Below are 21,430 nucleotides of genomic sequence, written 5' to 3' on the forward strand. Positions count from 1 at the left end.
CATGGTTTAAATCACATAAAAAATAATACAACTACATGGAGTCTTTAAAAGGAATCCTATGACATGAATCACATTGAATTTGCCTCATAATAAAACCCGAAAATTAAAAATAATGACACGAGAAGACTCATCAATATGGCTTAAATCAAATAAGAAATAATACAACTACATAAAGACTCTAGATCCAAGCCTATCACAAGAATCACACTAACTAAATCTAAATCAAAATGACACCAAAAATTGAAAATGATAACACTAGAAGACTCATGAATATGGCTTAAATCACATAAGAAACAATACAACTACATAGAGACTTTAAATGCAATCTTATGACATGAATCACACTGAATTTAACTCATAATAAAACCTAAAAATTAAAAATGATGACATGAGAAGACTCATCAACATGAATTAAATCAAATAAGAAATAATACAACTACATAGAGACTCTAAATCTAAGCCTATGGTATGAATCACACTAAATGTAGCATTATGTAACTCATAATAAAATCCTAAAATTGCAAATCAAACAAGAAAACTCATCAACATGCTTAAATCATATAAGAAACAATACAACTATCACTACAAGAAAAAAAGTCTGTCGGCACACTTTTTTCTTATCACGCTTTAAAAGCATGGCCAAAAGGGGTCAATGGCCACGCTGTTATGATGGTAACAATTGATTAGAGATTTGACCACATTTTTTCTTACCACACTTTTTCTTGCCACACCTCAAAAGCATGCCGAAAATGGTCAATGGCCAAGCTTTTATAAGGGTGAAGATTGATTAGAGATTTAGCTATGCTCTTTTTGTGATGCTTCAAAAGCGTGGCCATAGAGAGCTACATGCAAGCTTTAAAAGTGTGCCACTAGATTTATGTTATGGTGACGTTAATGCGTAGGATTTTGCACCGGTTTGGATTTTTTCCACTTAAGATAACTTACGTTGCAAGTATAAACCAAACCGGCAAATTAAATCCCAAACATCAAAGTTTAATATTTCTAAATTAAACCGAGAGTATTTCGACTCCCGGGTCGTCTTCCCTAGGAGTTGCAATTAAGTGTACAATTATTGGCTTTGGGAGAAATGGGGGTTGGATGATAGCAATTGGCAAGAAATTAAAATGCAAGAAGGTAACTTAACATGCAAGAAATTAAATGAAGGCAAGTAAATGCAATGAAAATGGAAATTGAAAGCTAAAAAGGACTCTTGGCAAGAAGTGAGTTATTAAGGATTCCTATCCTAGTTGTGGACCACAAACATGGTAATTGTGTGTGAATTAATCCCAATTAGTCAACCCTACATCGAGGATAAGTCAACTAGGCATAATTAATCTCAATCCCCAAGTCCTAAGTCAAAACTAGTAGGTCATTTAGAGTCAAGAAAAACCAAATTAATTAACAACCATCACACAATGTGGATTGGACATCCTCCACTCAAGTTCACCAAATTTCCCAACCAAGCATGTGAAAAACTAAGTGAAAATCTAACCAAGCATTTTGTCAAACACTTGGTGAGCATGTAAAGAAAGCATGGTAAAATGACAAGAAATAATAAATGCTACAACTACTAAGCAAGGAAAATAAAGATAGCAACTCAATAAAGCAATAAATGACATGAAACATAAAATTGCATTGAATGTAAATTAAAGTGACAAGAGGGTGCATAAACATAAAAGACAACTAAAATGAGAAATTAACAAGATAAACAAGAAAATTAAGACAATAAAACAAAGAAAGGTAGAAGAAACTAGATTAAAACAAGAATTAAAAGTAGTATTTACAAGGAAATTAAACTACAAACCCTAGGTTCTAGAGAGAAGGGGGAGCTTATCTCTCTCTAGAAAATGAACTACATGACTAAAATCTAATCCTAATTTTTCTCCCCCTTCACATGGAGTGAGGCCTTGCTTAATATAGGAAGAATCAGCTTCAAAAAGTCCAAAAACTGGGCTCTGGAGGCCCAAAAATCACCCCCAGCGATTTTTATTAAGTGAGTCACGTGCTGGGACGTGTGCATACGCACCGGTGTGTGCGTACGCACACATGCTGATTTTCCTCCTGTGCACACACACAGGTTGTTGTGCGCACGTACACATGGCTGTGTGGTTCTTGTGCGTACGCACAGGGGGTTGTGCGCATGCACACTCCAATGGGTGGTTCTTCTTTGTTTTCTTCATGTTTTCTCCCTCTTGTACATGCTTCCTTCCACTTTTGCCTTGCCAAACTTGCCTCTAGGACCTAAAATCACTCAACAAACATGTCATGGCATCGAATGGCATAAAAGTGGGATTAAAATCACTAATTTAAGCACAAAATAGCATGTTTTCACAATTAGGCATAATCTAGAGAGAAAACACAAAAGCATGCTATTTACATGAATATATGTGGGTTTATGTGATGAAATCCACTCAAATTAAACCAAAATATACCGGAAAATAGGGACTCATCAATTTTCCCACACTTAAACAATAACATGTCCTCATGCTAATCACAATCAAAGGAGAAGGATAAAGGAGGGAAAGCAATTTATTCAAATGCAACTAACTACATGCATGCAACTATACTAAATGCTATCTATCTATATCTATACTATGGTTCCTATTGAGTTTGGTAAAAACAATCAATAGAATTCCAATCAATCCAAAGCAAAGACTTAGGGCCAAGAAAATATATCAATATGATCAATGTTCAAAGATTTGATTTGAAATTTTCAAAAACTAACAAGCAACTTGCAAGAGGATTGGGAACATAGAATTGAGTGATCGAACCCCTCACCGGATGTGCTTACACTCTAATCGCTCAGTGTGTAGGGTTTAATCACTCAATCATCCTTTAATCATGTTTCTCAAAGATTTGCAAGTCATCTAACAATCAACTACTATTTGATGAATGAATGCAAATATCATGAGGTCTTTGGAGGGTTGTAATGGGGCTCAAGTAAGGGTAGCATTAATATGGTTAAGTGGGCTATTAAATTGGATCTTTGATTAGGTCAAGTACCCCACCTAATCCTATATCAACCTATGTACATAAAAGAAAACAACCTAACTTCCCATTCACCTCTTTTTTTCTCATTCACTCATGCATTTTCTTTCCAATTCAACCACATATGCATCCTTTATTTATATTCTTATTATCATTTCTTTTTCTTTTCTTTTTTTTTTTAAATTGCTTGAGGTACAGAGTCATGTGTGCGTGCGCACACAGGTCCGTGCGCACACACAAGGACAAAGATGGGGGAAGGTTGTTCACGCGCACAGCTCATGATGACGCTCCGACCAGAGGGGTTGTCAATCGGTGTGCGGACGCACAAGAAGTGCAACAAAGGGATTGCGTGCGTACGCACAGGGTGGTGCGCACGCACAGGGTGGTGCACACGCACAGGTGCCCTGTTTCAAAAAAATTTTTTTCTTTTCAAAACTAAGGTTCCCTCCTATAGCATAGCAACATACCAATCCAAAATCATACAAACAAGCATAAATTCATGATCCAAAAGCAATCCAACTTATTCAATCCAAAAATACCATTTCAAAACTAAGCTAATCATCATACCACAAGAAAGCAACTAATTCAAAAAGCTATATACATAAAGATAAAGTTGGAACAATGTTACCATGGTGGGGTGTCTCACATCTAGCACTTCTATTTAGAGTCCTTAAGTTAGACTTTATTGAGAAGCTCTCACCTAAACTTGTATTCTCCAAGGAAATTGAGATTCCCAAGCTTGTACACCCAATTCTTGTTGTGAATTCCTTTCATTCCATCTAGGTAACAAGCATTTGAAATTCCCAATTCCTATAACACAATAACAACAAAACTCACAATGCAATGGGTGAGAATTCATAGGATAAAGCAAAAATGAACAAAACAAAATAACTCCTAAAACTAGCAAAAACAAGCAATCAACCAAAACAAGCTATTTACACTATTCACATATTAACAATAGCCAATAACAACACCATTACAACTCCCCGGCAATGGCGCCAAAAACTTGATGAGTAGGATTTTGCACCGGTTTGGATTTTTTCCACTAAAGATAACTTACGTTGCAAGTATAGACCAAACTGGCAAATTAAATCCCAAACATCAAAGTTTAATATTTCTAAATTAAACCGAGAGTATTTCTACTCCCGGGTTGTCTTCCCTATGAGTTGCAATTAAGTGTACAATTATTGGTTATGGGAGAAATGGGGGTTGGATGATAGCAATTGGCAAGAAATTAAAATGCAAGAAGGTAACTTAACATGCAAGAAATTAAATGAAGGCAAGTAAAGGTAATGAAAATGGAAATTGAAAGCTAAAAAGGACTCTTGGCAAGAAGTGAGTAATTAAGGATTCCTATCCTAGTTGTGGACCATAAACATGGTAATTGTGTGTGAATTAATCCCAATTAATCAACCCTACATCGAGGATAAGTCAACTAGGCATAATTAATCTCAATCCCTAAGTCCTAAGTCAACACTAGTGGGTCACTTAGAGTCAAAGAAAACCAAATTAATTAACAACCCTCACACAATGTGGATTAGATATCCACTACTCAAGTTCACCCAATCACCCAATTTCCCAACCAAGAGTGTGAAAAACTAAGCAAAAACCCAACCAAGCATTTTGTCAAACACTTGGTGGGCATGTAAAGAAAGCATGGTAAAATGACAAGAAATAATAAATGCTACAACTACTAAGCAAGAAAAATAAAGATAGCAACTCAATAAAGCAATAAATGACATGAAACATAAAATTGCATTGAATGTAAATTAAAGTGACAAGAGTGTGCATAAACATAAAAGACAACTAAAATGAGAAATTAACAAGATAAACAAGGAAATTAAGACAATAGAACAAAGAAAGGTTGAAGAAACTAGATTAAAACAAGAATTAAAAGTAGCAATTACAAGGAAATTAAACTAAAAACCCTAGATTCTAGAGAGAAGGGGGAGCTACTCTCTCTAGAAAATGAACTACATGACTAAAATCTAACCCTAATTTCTCCCCCCTCTTCACATGGAGTGAAGCCTTGCTTAATATAGGAAGAATCAGCTTCAGAAAGTCCAAAAACTGGGCTCTGGAGGCCCAGAAATCGCCTCCAGCGATTTCCATTAAGTGAGTCACGTGCTGGGACGTGTGCGTACGCACAGGTGTGTGCGTATGCACAGGTGTGTGCGTACACACACATACTGATTTTCCTCCTGTGCGCACACCCAGGTTGTTGTACGCACGCACACATGGCTTTGTGGTTCTTGTGCGTACGCACAGGGAGTTGTGCGCACGCACACTCCAATGTGTGGTTTTTCTTTGTTTTCTTCATATTTTCTCCCTCTTGTACATGCTTCCTTCCACTCATGCCTTGCCAAACTTGCCTCTATGACCTAAAATCACTCAACAAACATGTCATGGCATCGAATGGCATAAAAGTGGGATTAAAATCACTAATTTAAGCACAAAATAGCATGTTTTCACAATTAGGCACAATCTAGAGAGAAAACACAAAAGCATGCTATTTACATGAATATATGTGGGTTTATGTGATGAAATCCACTCAAATCAAACCAAAATATACCAGAAAATAGGGAATCATCAATTTTCCCACACTTAAACAATAGCATGTCCTCATGCTAATCACAATCAAAGGAGAAGGATAAAGGAGGGAAAGCAATTTATTCAAATGCAACTAACTACATGCATGCAACTATACTAAATGCTATCTATCTATATCTATACTATGGTTCCTATTGAGTTTGGTAAAAACAATCAATAGAATTCCAATCAATCCAAAGCAAAGACTTAGGGCCAAGAAAATATATCAATATGATCAATGTTCAAAGATTTGATTTGAAATTTTCAAAAACTAACAAGCAACTTGCAAGAGGATTGGGAACATAGAATTGAGCAATCGAACCCCTCACCGGATGTTTTTACACTCTAATCGCGCAGTGTGTAGGGTTTAATCACTCAATCATCCTTTAATCATGTTTCTCAAAGATTTGCAAGTCATCTAACAATCAACTACTATTTGATGAATGAATGCAAATATCATGAGGTCTTTAGAGGGTTGTAATGGGGCTCAAGTAAGGGTAGGATTAATATGGTTAAGTGGGCTATTAAATTGGATCTTTGATTAGGTCAAGTGCCCCACTTAATCCTATATCAACCTACGTACATAAAAGAAAACAACCTAACTTTCCATTCACCTCTTTTTTCTCATTCACTCATGCATTTTCTTTCCAATTCAACCACATATGCATCCTTTATTTATATTCTTATTATCATTTCTTTTTCTTTTCTTTTTTTTTTTTGAAATTGCTTGAGGTACAGAATCATGTGTGCGTGCGCACACACAAGGACAAAGATGGGGGAAGGTTGTTCATGCGCACAGCTCATGATGACGCTCCCACCAGAGGGGTTGTCAATCGGTGTGCGGACACACACGTCTTTGCGGCCACACAAGAAGCGCAATAAAGGGATTGCGTGCGTACGCACAGGGTGGTGCGCACGCACAGGTGCCCTGTTTCAAAAATTTTTTTTTCTTTTCAAAACTAAGGTTCCCTCCTATAGCATAGCAACATACCAATCCAAAATCATACAAACAAGCATAAATTCATGATCCACAAGCAATCCAACTTATTCAATCCAAAAATACCATTTCAAAACTAAGCTAATCATCATACCACAAGAAAGCAACTAATTCAAAAAGCTATATACATAAAGATAAAGTTGGAACAATGTTACCATGGTGGGGTGTCTCACATCTAGCACTTCTATTTAGAGTCCTTAAGTTAGACTTTATTGAGAAGCTCTCACCCAAACTTGTATTCTCCAAGGCAATTGAGATTCCCAAGCTTGTACACCCAATTCTTGTTGTGAATTCCTTTCATTCCATCTAGGTAACAAGCATTTGAAATTCCCAATTCCTATAACACAATAACAACAAAACTCACAATGCAATGGGTGAGAATTCATAGGATAAAGCGAAAATGAACAAAACAAAATAACTCCTAAAACTAGCAAAAACAAGCAATCAACCAAAACAAGCTATTTACACTATTCACATATTAACAATAGCCAATAACAACACCATTACAACTCCCCGGCAATGGCGCCAAAAACTTGATGAGTAGGATTTTGCACCGATTTGGATTTTTTCCACTCAAGATAACTTATGTTACAAGTATAGACCAAACTAGCAGATTAAATCCCAAACATCAAAGTTTAATATTTCTAAATTAAACCGAGAGTATTTCGACTCCTAGGTTGTCTTCCCTAGGAGTTGCAATTAAGTGTACAATTATTGGTTATGGGAGAAATGGGGGTTGGATGATAGCAATTGGCAAGAAATTAAAATGCAAGAAGGTAACTTAACATGTAAGAAATTAAATGAAGGCAAGTAAAGGTAATGAAAATGGAAATTGAAAGTTAAAAAGGACTCTTCGCAAGAAGTGAGTAATTAAGGATTCTTATCCTAGTTGTGGACCACAAACATGGTAATTGTGTGTGAATTAATCCCAATTAGTCAACCCTACATCGAGGATAAGTCAACTAGGCATAATTAATCTCGATCCCTAAGTCCTAAGTCAACACTAGTGGGTCACTTAGAGTCAAGGAAAACCAAATTAATTAACAACCCTCACACAATGTGGATTGGATATCCACCACTCAAGTTCACACAATCACCCAATTTTCTAACCAAGAGTGTGAAAAACTAAGAAAAAACCCAACCAAGCATTTTGTCAAACACTTGGTGGGCATGTAAAGAAAGCATGGTAAAATGACAAGAAATAATAAATGCTACAACTACTAAGCAAGAAAAATAAAGATAGCAACTCAATAAAGCAATAAATGACATGAAACATAAAATTGCATTGAATGTAAATTAAAGTGACAAGAGTGTGCATAAACATAAAAGACAACTAAAATGAGAAATTAACAAGATAAACAAGGAAATTAAGACAATAGAACAAAGAAAGGTAGAAGAAACTAGATTAAAACAAGAATTAAAAGTAGCAATTACAAGGAAATTAAACTAAAAACCCTAGATTCTAGAGAGAAGGGGGAGCTTCTCTCTCTAGAAAATGGACTACATGACTAAAATCTAACCCTAATTTCTCCCCCCCCCTTCACATGGAGTGAGGCCTTGCTTAATATAGGAAGAATCAGCTTTAGAAAGTCCAAAAAATGGGCTCTGGAGGCCCAGAAATCGCCCCCAGCGATTTCCATTAAGTGAGTCACGTGCTGGGACGTCTGCGTACATACAGGTGTATGCGTATGCACACATGCTGATTTTCCTCATGTGCGCACACCCAGGTTGTTGTACGCATGCACACATGGCTGTGCGGTTCTTGTGCGTACGCACAGGGGGTTGTGCGCACACACACTCCAATGTGTGGTTCTTCTTTGTTTTCTTCATATTTTCTCCCTCTTGTACATGCTTCCTTCCACTTTTGCCTTGCCAAACTTGCCTCTAGGACCTAAAATCACTCAACAAACATGTCATGGCATCGAATGACATAAAAGTGGGATTAAAATCACTAATTTAAGCACAAAATAGCATGTTTTCACAATTAGGCACAATCTGGAGAGAAAACACAAAAGCATGCTATTTACATGAATAAATGTGGGTTTATGTGATGAAATCCACTCAAATCAAACCAAAATATACCGAAAAATATGGACTCATCAGACGTTTTTTAAATACTGTCGCCATGCTTTTTATTGCCATGCTTCAAAATAGTAGCTTAAAGAGATCAATCGGCATGCTTTTGAAGCGTGACTATTTTGTTTTTGTTTTTGTCACCTTTTAAAAGCATAGCCATTTCCTCTCTCTCTCTCTCTATATATATATATATATACACAGAAACCGTATTTTCATAACTCTTTGCTGTCAGTCCGTCACTCACTCTTCTCTTCTCTGCAAAACACAGCCATAACTCCCTCTCTCCCAACAATGCCGATGTCTCCCTCTCTCAACTCGTCACATCCCTTCCCTCCAACCCGTCACAGCACCTCCATCCAGCCTTCACTCGTCGCTCATGCCCTGCGCTACCATCTCCCTCTCCTTCACTCGTCACGCCACCCATCAGCGCCAACTGTTATTCTGTCACTCTCTCCCTCTTTCTCTCTATATGGACTCTCAGTCTCCCTCCTCTGTCATCATTGTCGCCGATGCCGGCATCTCTAGTGTTTATCCATGAATCGGTAGGTGATCTAGAATTTTTCAATAAAATTAAATCACTTCATTGCATGTATAGTCTAGACCAACAACCAATCCTCCATCAAAGTTTAATTTTGGTTGTCACAAGTCCAACCCAATAAAAATTACCGAGAGTATTAGTCCCGAGCCGTTCTTCCTAGGAATTACAATCGAGTGCTCAATTATTGGTTATGAGTTTCACGGGTTGGGTTGGTAAAAGGGCAAGAAATTAAATGACAATAAAATAAAGAAAACAACTAAATATAACAACTAATAAAGAGAGACATTCATGGCAAGGATTGAGAATCAAGGCTTTCTATCCTAGTCATTAATTATCATACAATAATTAACAAGAGCTAATCCTATTTCGTCATCTCCAACATCGGAAGAAGGTACAATGTTATCTTCACATTGAGAGAAAGTCAAATAAGACTAGTCAATCTCAATCCATAAGTCCTAATCAACTTACTAATTGAATTAGCAAGAGATTATAGTCAATGGAAACAATATTAACTAACAACTCTAGATCACCAACATAAGTTGGGTATTAATGACTTAAGATTGTCTAATTTCTCTTTCCAAGCCAAGAATGCTCAAAATCTACTCTAACATCCAACCAAGCATTTTGTCAAACACTTGGAAGGCATAAACGAAAAACATGGTAAAATTGCTAGAAATATAAAATCTAAAACTACCCAATGCAAGAAATCAACAATAATAACTCAATAAAACATCAAAAGAACATAAAACATGAAATTGCATTAAAGGAAAATCCAAATCCAACAATAGTGCATGAACATGAAAATGACATAAAAGGGAAATTAACAAGAAAACTTAAGAGAACAAAGATATAGGAACAAGAAATTGTAAAGAAAAACTAGATGAAACAAGAATTAAAACATAAATCTAAGAGAGTTTGACCTAAATCTACCCTAATTCTAGAGAGAAGAGGGAGCTTCTCTTTCTAGAAAACTACCTAAAGCATGATCCTAAGCTAATATAATTGCTCCCCTCTTGTCCCATCTTGAATTCTGCATCAAATAGCCTCAGAAATGAGTTGGATTTGGGCTTGGATGGCTCAGAAATCGCCCCCAGCGTGTTGCCTTTAACGAGGTCACGTGACCAACGTCACGCGTGCGCGTTGCCTTGCGAATTCCCTCCTCACGCGTGCGTGTCGCTTGGCAAAATCCTCTCTCACGCGTACGTGTGAATGACGCGTGCGCGTGGCCATGAATCCTCCAAATGCTCATTTCTTCATGAATTCTCCATTTTGCATGCTTTTCTCTTCACTTCTTTATCCAACCCTTACCTTATAAATATGAAATCACTCAACAAACATATCAAGACATCGAATGGAAATTAAAGTGAATTAAAATTAGTAATTTAAAGGCCTAAAAAGCATATTTTCACTCTTAAGCACAAATGAGGGAGAATTAAAAAATCATGCTATTTCATTGAATAAATGTGAGATAAGTTGATAAAATCCCCTAAATTTAACACAAGATAAACCACAAAATTAGGATTTATTAGTAGGATCCGGAAGGAAACATTCGATGGCATCTCTGTCGATCTCGGCACCGGATGGATTGCTACTCTCTCTCTTTCTTGTAGTATACATAGAGACTCCAAATTCAAGCTTATCTCAAAAATCACACTAAATCTAAATCAAAATGATACCAAAAATTAGAAATGATGACACCAGCAGGCTCATCAACATAGCTAAAATCACATAAAAAATACAACTACATAGAGACTCTAAATATAAGCCTATGACAAGAATCACACTAAATCTAAATCACCGAAACTTGAAATGATGACACCAGAAGACTCATCAACATGACTTAGATCAGATAAGAAACACTACAACTACATAGAAGTAGAAATGCACCATTTAGAATCAAGTTACCTTCAATAATGCTTCGTCTTTTCGTGTTTTAGAAATGCACATAAAGCTTCGCTGAGAGTTTTTTCGTCCGGTATTATTGTTGATGATTTAAAACCTAGCACAAAGAGGTTTGTTGAGAGATTTTTTGTTCGGTGTTGTTGATGATTCAACCTAGGAGAGAGAGGTTGGAGTCAAAGAGCGTGCATTGAAACGCCGTGTGTGTGGAGAGTGAGAGCATGTTCACATGCGCTGGATAACGAAACTAGCTTTTGTTGGACTTAGGCCAACTTAATTAGATTTAAGTCATTTAACTATCAAAAAGGATTGTATGTGTAGCATTCCTGCAGTTTAAATTAGATACTTGGATGTTATTTAATTGGAACGTTCCAATTTTACTTCCATCTAAATATGTTCTGAGACACTTTTGAACTACGGAACCAAATCACGAGCGTAAACAAATCATTTTCTGCAAATTAACTTTAACTTGGCTTTGGCTATTCATGCACAATAACTATTAATTAAATTTTTTTTTTTTTGTGGTTTCCGTAACTAGTCTAAAATCTCAAATTGTAGTAGACACTCAATCAAAGATATAGATACATCATTGTGTCTTTCAAACACATCTTGTTTTCTCACTGGATTGACCAAAGAAAAACATCATGAAGCAAAAATAGCACTTTTTGGATTTCTAAAAGACAAACAATTTCTAATTGAAAATTTTTACAAGAGTATTTTTAAATTCACACTACAAACTTTTCAAAAGCATGATTTATTATTGAAAAATTACTGGACAGAAAGGTGAAATACAAAAATAAAAAAGAAAAATTTTTCAATCATCCCACCTATAATGCAATTCTTCGGTGTTTACTCTCAAATCTTTAAGGTAAATCCCATCATCCTTAGCAGTCCAAACGCAGTTCTTCCAATCACACTTGTTGAAAAGCCTAGCATCATACCAGAAAACCTCAATTGAAGCAGATGAAGAAGAAGCATTATTATTGTTGTCTTTGCTCAAATGACACCAAAATAGTGTTGAGTGAAAGAAATCAGTTCTAAAACTCCAATTAATATTTGATCCTGGGGATATGTTCTGGATTCCCATGTTATCTTCTTTGGACTTGCAATGTGTGATCAAGTTCTTGTTGTTGAGCCCATTGATAATGTATACATGCCACTTTATGAATTCCGGAAATATATTCTCTCTTTTTATCAAATGAAATGGAGCACAGAAAATTGTGGGTGGGGCAAAGGATAAGAAGAGTGCTAGTGTTATAAAATAAATGCTCACTGAAGAAGCATGCAAGTTTGTTGTCTTGCTTTCCATGACTAATGTGGTTTTTTTTCGTTTTTGGCTTTAAGTCAATTATTGGAAGAGTTTTTTATATTTATAATTGTTGGAAGCTCAAAACAAAATAGGGAATTGAATGATTTTGGCATGAGAATTTAACATTAATTAGCTACCATGCTGCCTATTGGATAAGATAGACATTGAAAATATTTGGGCATGGCAGGTATTGATTTGTAGATACTCTTACAATTAAAATAAAGAAATTAATTAATTAATTAATTAATTTATAGTAAGTAACAATTGAAAAACAATTAAAAAGGCCATATATACAATTATGTTTTTTCTTTTGCTTCAAGCATGTAAGTATATAAAGTGATCAAATTTTTTTAAGATGAAAAAGTTGGTAAAATAAAAATGTAAATATACAATTATTCTGTAATTAAAAATAGTGACATTTATATACAATGGATTTAACAAATTCAATAATGATAATTATTCACCTTATTACTTTACCAATTTTTACTTTAGAGAACTTTTTTTTCTTAATTAGAGTTTAGGAGCTCAAGCTTATTTTTGACCAACTATAAGCTAGAACAGTATATTTTGAAGATAACAATTAAATTTAGTGAATATATAGTTATCAGACTTAGTTCGATTCTATTGGTTGAACGAAAAATTCGATCACTCGACTTTTTAATTTGAATTGAATCATTATTTAAATGAATGAATTAAGCAATCAATCTGGTCAAAAACCGAATTTTCCTAAAAACAAAGAGTTGTGATGTTTTTTATTAAATATATTATATAAATAAAATAAAATTATATTTTAAATTTTAAAAAATAAAAATATTTTTTATTAGTTACAATATTTTCAATTTCTATAAATATGATCTTCGCTTTATTTTTTATACATACTTAAAGCTAAAGGATATAGCAAGTATAAAGTAATTAATGAGTTATTAAAATTTTAACATAATATCTAATGTAATATATAAATAACTAAAACAAAACGCTTGTCATAAAAATTAAATATATATATCTCTATATATATATATATATATATATATATATATATATATATATGATTAAATGGATCGATTTAATTTATAATTCACCAGTTAAATCAATAAACAAGTGACCCAACACCAACAATCTAATCAATTCGATTAGCAGTTGGATTCTAATAATCATGAATAAATATTTGACAAAAATGTCAAACCGTCAAATTATGATGTTTTTGTTGGGGTCCATTTTATCAATTCTAAAATCTTTCACGTAACGCAATACTCTAATTTTTTTATGTGTTGAAAATTGAAATGAGTTTCTCCCCAAAATAAGATAAATATGAATAGTGTGGGTGAGGTAAGCGTGGCAATACAAGAATCATGCAAAATAAGGAGATGGGTGACCTCAGAATCAGTTAGTTCAGTTCAGTTCAATTTTGCAACCTTTGACATTATTGGACATGGCAGACTGAGAATCATTTAGTTTTCGAACCGAACCATGGCTTTGGCGTTCGGTTCACTGGTTCCTACTCACACCAACACTTTGTGTCTCTCTCTCACACCACAACCTTTGAATAATCTCATCTTCAGCACCAAAAACCATACTAAGTTTATGTTTTGTGGCAGAGGTGTTAGCTATGGAAACACTTTGTCTTGTTCAGAGCAAAGAGCTTCTACTTCCATTGCCACTATTGTTTGTTCTGCTGCTAATAAACCTTCTTCTTCTGAAATCAGGTACCCTTTATTTTATTCTTGCACTTAATCTTGCAGCAAGCTACCATTTTCAAACAGAAAGTGTCAACCCCTTTTGTTTTTGTGAAAAGCTATTGTTTTCTTATTTTACTATTCAGAATATTTAAATGGCGAGGTATATTGCCACTTTGAGGTGTTTGAATTAGAAATTTGGAATGCTGATTAAGGAATTAAGACACAGGTTTTTTCTAACAGTAATTTAGTTGGATCCCTCAACTTTTTAATTCATGTAATGAGATCCTTGGGCTGTGATTAATTGAAGGTATTCCCTTTATCAATAGAGTGTGAATGTTTTGAATGTTTGCCCAAAATATAAAAGAGAATTGGTTTTCAAGCTTTGAAGTTCTGACTTTTTCAATCACCCGTAACAACAAAATCTGAAATTAATTGAAGATGGTTGACGTAGTTGGTAAGAAACTGACTCGAATCTCACAAGTTCCTGAGTTTGATTATGGCCGCCAATGTGAGGGGCACTTCGGTGGGTGATCCTATGTGCTCAAATAGTATAGAGGCATGCTCTCATTATGGTAGAATCACTATTGGTTGTGTGCACTAAAATAATATCCGAGATTCCAATTACACTAGTTACGTTCTTGGGATCGGCGAAAGTCCTCTGTTAGTCCCTTGGCCCTTTTCCATCAAGAGATTTGTCAAACTGTTAGGGATTAACATAGTGCATTTTTGCTAATCTCAGAAATGTAATTGATACAACTCAGATCTCAATGACTATTTTGGTGTACGCATCCAATTTGAGAACTACTTTGAGGCTTAACTCCATAATTTGGGATTGAGAGTTAAGAGAAACAAATAAGATTGGGAACAACAGAAAATAGGCAAGATGAGTGAAGTATGTGTATCATTCACCCCCCAAAAAAAGGTCATTATCAATACGATATATCATATTATCAAATATCAAATTAACAATACTATTTTCTGCAGTTGGAAAAATCTTTTCAAATGAATGAAGTGTTTTAGTTTTAAGCTTCTTATGTGATCTCCTCTTTATGCAATGTTTGTTTTTCATCAGGTTCTATTTGCCAGTCATGATGCTTCATCATTAATCATATTTGTTCTTCAGCTCTACAGCCAAGATAAGGAGCGAAGTTCTGTCTCCGTTTCGCGCTGTTAGGATGTTCTTTTACATTGCTTTCATTGCAAGCGGTTCTCTTGGGGGATTCATAGCGGCCACACAACTGCTCGGCGCATTGGCTAACCCCTCAAGAGCATCCCAGGTTGGTGACATCCTAAAGGGACTTGGCATTGACATTGGAGCAGTGTCTATCTTTGCTTTCTTGTACTTGAGAGAGAACAAAGCAAAGAATGCTCAAGAGGCTCGCCTCTCGCGAGAGGAAAGCCTGTCAAGCCTTAAGCTCCGCGTGGACGACAAGAAGATCATACCTGTTAGCTCATTGAGAGGGATTGCTCGTCTTGTGATCTGCGCTGGACCAGCATCATTTGTAACCGAGTCTTTTAAGCGAAGCTTGCCATTCACGGAAGGTCTTATAGACAGAGGAGTGCTTGTTGTTCCTTTTGTAACAGATGGAAATTCGCTTTGTTTGGAGTTTGATGAGAGTGATGAGGAGCTTAACAAGAGAAGGAAGAGGCTCTGGCAGCTAGCTCCGGTTTACATCACTGAGTGGTCTGAGTATGTTTACAATGATAGAAACTCCCCTAAATATGCAATTCAATTTCATTTTATGTTTCTTTCTAACAAATTTTCACATGTTATATATAGGTGGTTAAATGAACAAAAGAAGTTGGCAGGTGTATCATCCGAATCTCCAGTGTAAGTAACTTAGTAGTTAGTACTACCTAGATTAGTGTGTGGACATATATACCTATAAACATTTTAGATATCGAAAAATTCTTAGATGTTCACTCTTATACTAATTTATTAGTTGAAGAATAAGTCCTTAATTCATTTACCCGAGCACTTAAGAATGACTCCTAAAAAATAGGAAAAGTATAGGTAGACAATGAAAATACTAAATAATGTGAACAATGGATATATCGGATGTTCAATTTACTAGGTGTGCGAATGGTTATTCTAATATTAAAATTTAGGTAGATAATTTAGGAGTGTAGTGTGTTCTTACTTTATTGGGCCAATTTTAGAACTCATTGTTCACATTGTTCACAAAAATCATTGTCTAGCTAACAAAGTCCAAAAAAATATTACCTGCAACGTGACACGTGACATGCTATATGTACTACAAGTGTCTTGTAGCATCCCATGTAGTCATAATATCCGTCATTTAAAGTGACGCATATATCAACGAAAACGTAGAACTAACATGAATGACATAGTACTATTTTTGGGACTACGATGCTCATTTTAAACTGTCAAGAACTAAAATAAATTATCTTTACAAAGCCAGAGACTGTAATGAACTTTATTTTACTCATCAAACTTTTTAGCAATAGAAACTTGCACATCAATGCCCTTTTAGCTGCTACTCTTAATCCATTTCACTCGAAATGTGAAGTTATGCAGAGTTTGAGAGTAAAGTTTTGCAATAAGAACTTTGTTTCTTTCATTGTTCAGGTACCTATCTCTACGCCTAGATGGTCGTGTTCGCGGCAGTGGCGTCGGTTATCCTCCTTGGAATGCTTTGGTTGCGCAATTACCACCAGTGAAGGGTATCTGGACTGGCTTACTAGATGGCATGGATGGTAGAGTTCTTTAGAAGTTACTTTTTCTTATTTTCTTATTTTCTTATTCTGTTTCTCCCCCTCTATAGGGGATGTTCAGTTAAAATTTTATAGTTTGATCTCCATAGATATATACATATTATATTTTAGCTTTATCTTATCAATTGTTTCTTACGCAAATGTTAACACCTACACAGAACACGTGGACATACAAATTTGATCTCCACGACTTTTTCCAATTTTTCCTTGACTGTTTTTGACATCTATATTCTCTACTCACCCTCAAAATCTTGACTTTTACCGTACCAGCAGGGACGGACATAGGGCCTCCACTTCTACCCCTCCTTCTTCCAAGTTTTTTTTTTTTTTTTAAAAGAGTTAATAGTAATAAGTTTTTAAGTATGATTTAATTTTTTTAAAAATTTATTTAATATTTAATTTAATATAAATAAAAGTTTAATTTAATTTAATATGATTTTTAATATCTACAAAGTAAGTAATAATATTAAAAAATTTTAAAAAATATATTATTATTAATATTTTTTAATCAAATAAAAATTTTTAAATCTTATAAAGTGGATTTTTTTCTTGAGACCGTTCCTTTTAATTTATTTGATATTAATTTTCTTTGTTTCAACTGCTACAATTGAGAGACTATGACTATTGTGAAGAATAACTCAAAAAATAAAATAAATGAATTTTTTATTAATTGTTTTTTAATTATAGTGAAAAAAATTGCTAAAAAATTTGACACAAATTTTATTATCAATGAATTTTATGATTCAAAGAATCGATTATTTTGTTAGTAAGAAGTACATACATATTTTTTTACTTTAAAATATATTTTATATTGATATATTTTTGTAATACATCTTACATTATATAATTTTTGTATAATTTTTTAGAAAAATACTATTTGTACACTAAAATCAGCCATTAAAATTAGTCACTAATGTATTTGTGTATAAATACATGTGTGATTTAATTTATTTTTAATGTAAATTTGTATTCTAATATGTATTTTATACTGGTAGCTAATTTTAGTGTATATGTAGTATAATCTAATTTTTTTAATATTATATATAATATTGGTCTTAATATTTTTGGACTGTCCCTTGGTACTAGGATAAAAAAAAGAAAATAAATGAATTAAAGTAAAAATATAAAATAAAGATTTAGTAATGATGATAAAAGATAACTTCTAATAGAATAAATTACTATTTTTTTTATTTTTACTCACGAATGCTGACAAATCTATTAGTATAAAAACGAAATTAGTTTTGCACCCATAAAAAATAAATTTTGGTTGACAAAACTATTAGAATCCAACAAACCTATTTAAATTGAGAAATCATGGTACGAATTAAGAGAAGGAAATAGGTGTTTATATCTCTTATGAACTTTCTTTACAATTTTAAAAGATAACTTTTTATCATAGTCTATGGGATGACTATCAACAAGAGTGAATGATAATCATTATAAATTACGAATAAACTTTATTTTAGCAATAGACAAATGAGTTAAATTTTAAAGTGATTTTTGAGATTGATACCAAAAAGATATTCGAGATTTCAAAATTGGAAAAATTGCTAAAATATTAGTAAACAATATTTATATGCGTGATGTGAGTCATCATGTCACAAAGGATTGAAGATAGTGCAGGCAAAAACGTTTTTACAGATGTAGAATGACTCAAAATATTTTGGAACAACGTGTATTAAAAAAGTCAGTTTGGATACTTTACTTTTACCATCTAAATCTAAGAGAAGATTAAATGAGTAAATATAATAATCGAAATAAAAAAAAGAAAAGTATATTAAATGCCTCAACAAAATTTATGTAAGAATAATAATTAGGAGTTCTAATTCATTATTTCAGTTATTTTTCTAATTCTTAAATGGGCAAAAACTCGAACATATATTTAATTTTTTCAAAATATCACAAAGATAAAAATGAAAATTCGAAACTCTTTTATTTTATTTAAACTTAAAACATAGCAAGATAATTTAGCACTCTAATTATTTTTCTTTACCTAAAGTTTTAAATTTAATATTGTCTCTGCAAATTGTTAATGGTGAACTGATAATCAAAGTCTTGACAGTACGTATCTTGTGAGCATTTTTGTTTTACAAATTATAATTTAAAATGGATTATGACACTCATTATCTATTGTAAACTAATGTGCATATGTACTCATTTAAAACAAGTTCAAATTATGAGCAATTGCACACAGAATGTAATTTATAAGGATCAGAAGGTGATGGGTATAAGAGAAGATATGATACAGATTTTTTTTTTTCATTTGACATGGAAAAATCTTAAGCTAATAGCTGCAATAGAATGATGACGATTGTCAAAATTACAAACTTAAAATGCAATCATGCAACTTCCTCAATTTCATCCAATGCATAGTTGTTTGTTGATACATTTGCATAGTTAACTTTGTTGAATCTAACCACAACAGGATAGCGAGTCTTGGGGTCCTACGCAACAAAAAGAGAAATCAACCAAATTAACAAACATTATTACATTTTCGTTCAGAATAACACTCAATTCAGTCTCTAAAATATTTAGTCAAACTTTAATCGTCAACGAATCTTAATCATCATATCAGTCACTAAATTTTTATTTCGTTAGAAATACAAATCGAGCATGCTTTAATTGTTAGTTTGAGTGTAATTTGAAGTAGTTATAGTAATTACCTGATCAACGGCAACAACTGAACCATAGCCTTTGTACCAGTATGATTCTTTCCTAAGAATCTTTACCTGTTTTGATGAGTACAAACAAAGAGTAGACGCATGTTATTATTAGTCTACATTATTGATTGGTGAAAAATTAAAGTCTCGTATGTCAAATAAAGCCACAAAAATCAATAAACATCCAAGTGGATTCATAATAGCTTAAATGTCTTAACTCTTAAGATTATGTACTAAAATTGTTACATCAATCCCACTATGCTAAATAGCTTGTCATGTGAAGAGTTTCATAACTTTAAAAAGATAAAAAAATTTCAGTACAGATCACTCAAGTTTTAACAAAGAAGTTATCATTGAATAGGATATCAACGATTTTAACACTGACATTAACACTGACATTAATTTACACTGCGCTACATATACACCAGAAATTATCCACCAAAGTATGTACGCTTAAATACAAAATAGATATTGAAAATAATAGATAATGATTCATTTGGCGACTGAATTTAGAAGTAGTATTTTTGATAATCTATAATCTTTCATGTACTTTTGTAATTTTTATTATAGTACTTAATAAAAAGTAAGAGTAACCAATAAAAGGAAATTAAATGTTAAATTACCTAACAAACTATAACTAATTAACTAAAATCTAACCTTAGTTCCTCTCTTGGGGCCAATTGGAGGTGGCTTTGGTTTTGGAGCAGTAGCAGCAGCTTCACCTTCAGCCGGTGGTGTTGCCGTTGCAGGTGCAGCAGATGCAGCTGCACCTTCATCTTCAGCCCTCACAACAAGCCTATTAAAAGAACCACTTTTGTTGTTGTTGAACTTTGAAGGGAACATCACCATGGAACTGATCCTGGAAGAGGAAGACGAAGAGATTGTCTTTCCGGATGACAGCACAAATCCGGATGCAGCTGATGCCATGTTGCAACTAGCCATCACTCTCTTTCTTTCTCTTCTTTCTATCTCTCCAGTGGTAATGGTTGATGAGTGTGATGACAAAGGAAACAAAAATAATATTGTGAGGCTCGGAAAGAAGGGTAGATTTTGGTTGGAATCTGATCCACACAGAAGCGTGAGTCAAAATGATTTCCTCCACTAGGATCATGCCACTTGTGTAACCATATCCAATTCCTTTGGATAATGTTTCTATAACTCGTCCATTTCATCAGGGTCATCTACCCACTGAGTCAACTCACTGAGTGCATGCCTAGTACCTACTTCTACTCTGTTGGAGTCGCAATAACAAAATAATAACTAAATATTTAAGGTGGATTTTGCAATAGTTAGTTTATTAATGAAGTCATAAAGATTGCATTTATTTATGTGGGCTGGACATAAAGATAAAGATAGTAAATATCTAAAAAATGTTTAAATAGAGAAATACAGACATTAAACACAATATCTCTAGGATAAGATAAATTTTTTTTATTTTTGTATCCATTTTAAACAAAAAATAATGATAAACACGGAATTTAGGATAGTAAACACAGATTTTTAATAAAAAAATTTATTTTTTTCATAGATAATTACTCTTTATTTTTAACCCTAATTTAAATTTCTTCTTTGCATCGTCATCTTCAGAGAGTTTCTCATAGAGATAGGTTCTCAGAAGGTACTCAAAGAGTACATTGAAGTACTCTATTCTCTATGTTTTTTTTATCTTTTATTGTGTTTATCTTCTTCTTTCAATTGAGATAAAAAGACCAAATTCACTACCTATTAAATCTCCAACTTACAAAAAAAATTTAGAAGCAAAAAAAAATTTAAAGAAACACAAAAATAAATTATACCCAGAAAATTTTGAATGTTGAATCGAACAAGAGAGACTAAATTAGCATAAGCAAACTTTAGTAGATATAGCAAAGGGTTAGGCGGCAGAAAGGAGTGAAAGACAAAGGGAAGAAGAGCAAGATATGAGAGATATGTCTATTTTAGTCATTTTGCATAATATTTTAG

General features: G+C 33.6%; 2 protein-coding genes across 5 annotated transcripts; one reads left to right on the forward strand and one right to left on the reverse strand.

Moving 5' to 3' along the window:
- Positions 1-13,588: 13,588 nt before the first annotated feature.
- On the forward strand, positions 13,589-17,008 carry LOC112727196 (protein LOW PSII ACCUMULATION 1, chloroplastic). Of its 3 annotated transcripts, none has more exons than XM_025776864.3 (4): positions 13,589-14,099; positions 15,196-15,762; positions 15,853-15,903; positions 16,663-17,008. In XM_025776864.3, the coding sequence occupies exons 1-4, from the start codon at positions 13,864-13,866 to the stop codon at positions 16,802-16,804; spliced, it is 996 nt and encodes a 331-aa protein (XP_025632649.1). In that variant the 5' UTR covers positions 13,589-13,863; the 3' UTR covers positions 16,805-17,008. The 3 variants fall into 3 exon arrangements, with proteins under 3 accessions (XP_025632649.1, XP_025632651.1, XP_025632650.1); XM_025776866.3 differs by having other exon boundaries at positions 13,650-14,099; positions 15,145-15,762; XM_025776865.3 differs by having other exon boundaries at positions 13,662-14,099; positions 15,196-15,756.
- A 1,928-nt stretch (positions 17,009-18,936) lies between these two features.
- LOC112727197 (photosystem I reaction center subunit IV A, chloroplastic) lies at positions 18,937-21,302 on the reverse strand. 2 transcript variants are annotated; one of them, XM_072209079.1, is made up of 4 exons: positions 21,265-21,302; positions 20,126-20,699; positions 19,472-19,537; positions 18,937-19,252 (listed from the first exon to the last, which is right to left on the reverse strand). In XM_072209079.1, exons 2-4 carry the CDS (start codon positions 20,408-20,410, stop codon positions 19,148-19,150), a joined length of 456 nt encoding a protein of 151 aa, XP_072065180.1. In that variant the 5' UTR covers positions 20,411-20,699; positions 21,265-21,302; the 3' UTR covers positions 18,937-19,147. The 2 variants fall into 2 exon arrangements, with proteins under 2 accessions (XP_072065180.1, XP_025632652.1); XM_025776867.2 differs by having other exon boundaries at positions 20,126-21,302.
- Positions 21,303-21,430: the final 128 nt, after the last annotated feature.

The sequence above is a fragment of the Arachis hypogaea genome, chromosome 12 (genome assembly GCF_003086295.3).
Source record: "Arachis hypogaea cultivar Tifrunner chromosome 12, arahy.Tifrunner.gnm2.J5K5, whole genome shotgun sequence".
Classification (NCBI taxonomy): Eukaryota; Viridiplantae; Streptophyta; class Magnoliopsida; order Fabales; family Fabaceae; genus Arachis; species Arachis hypogaea.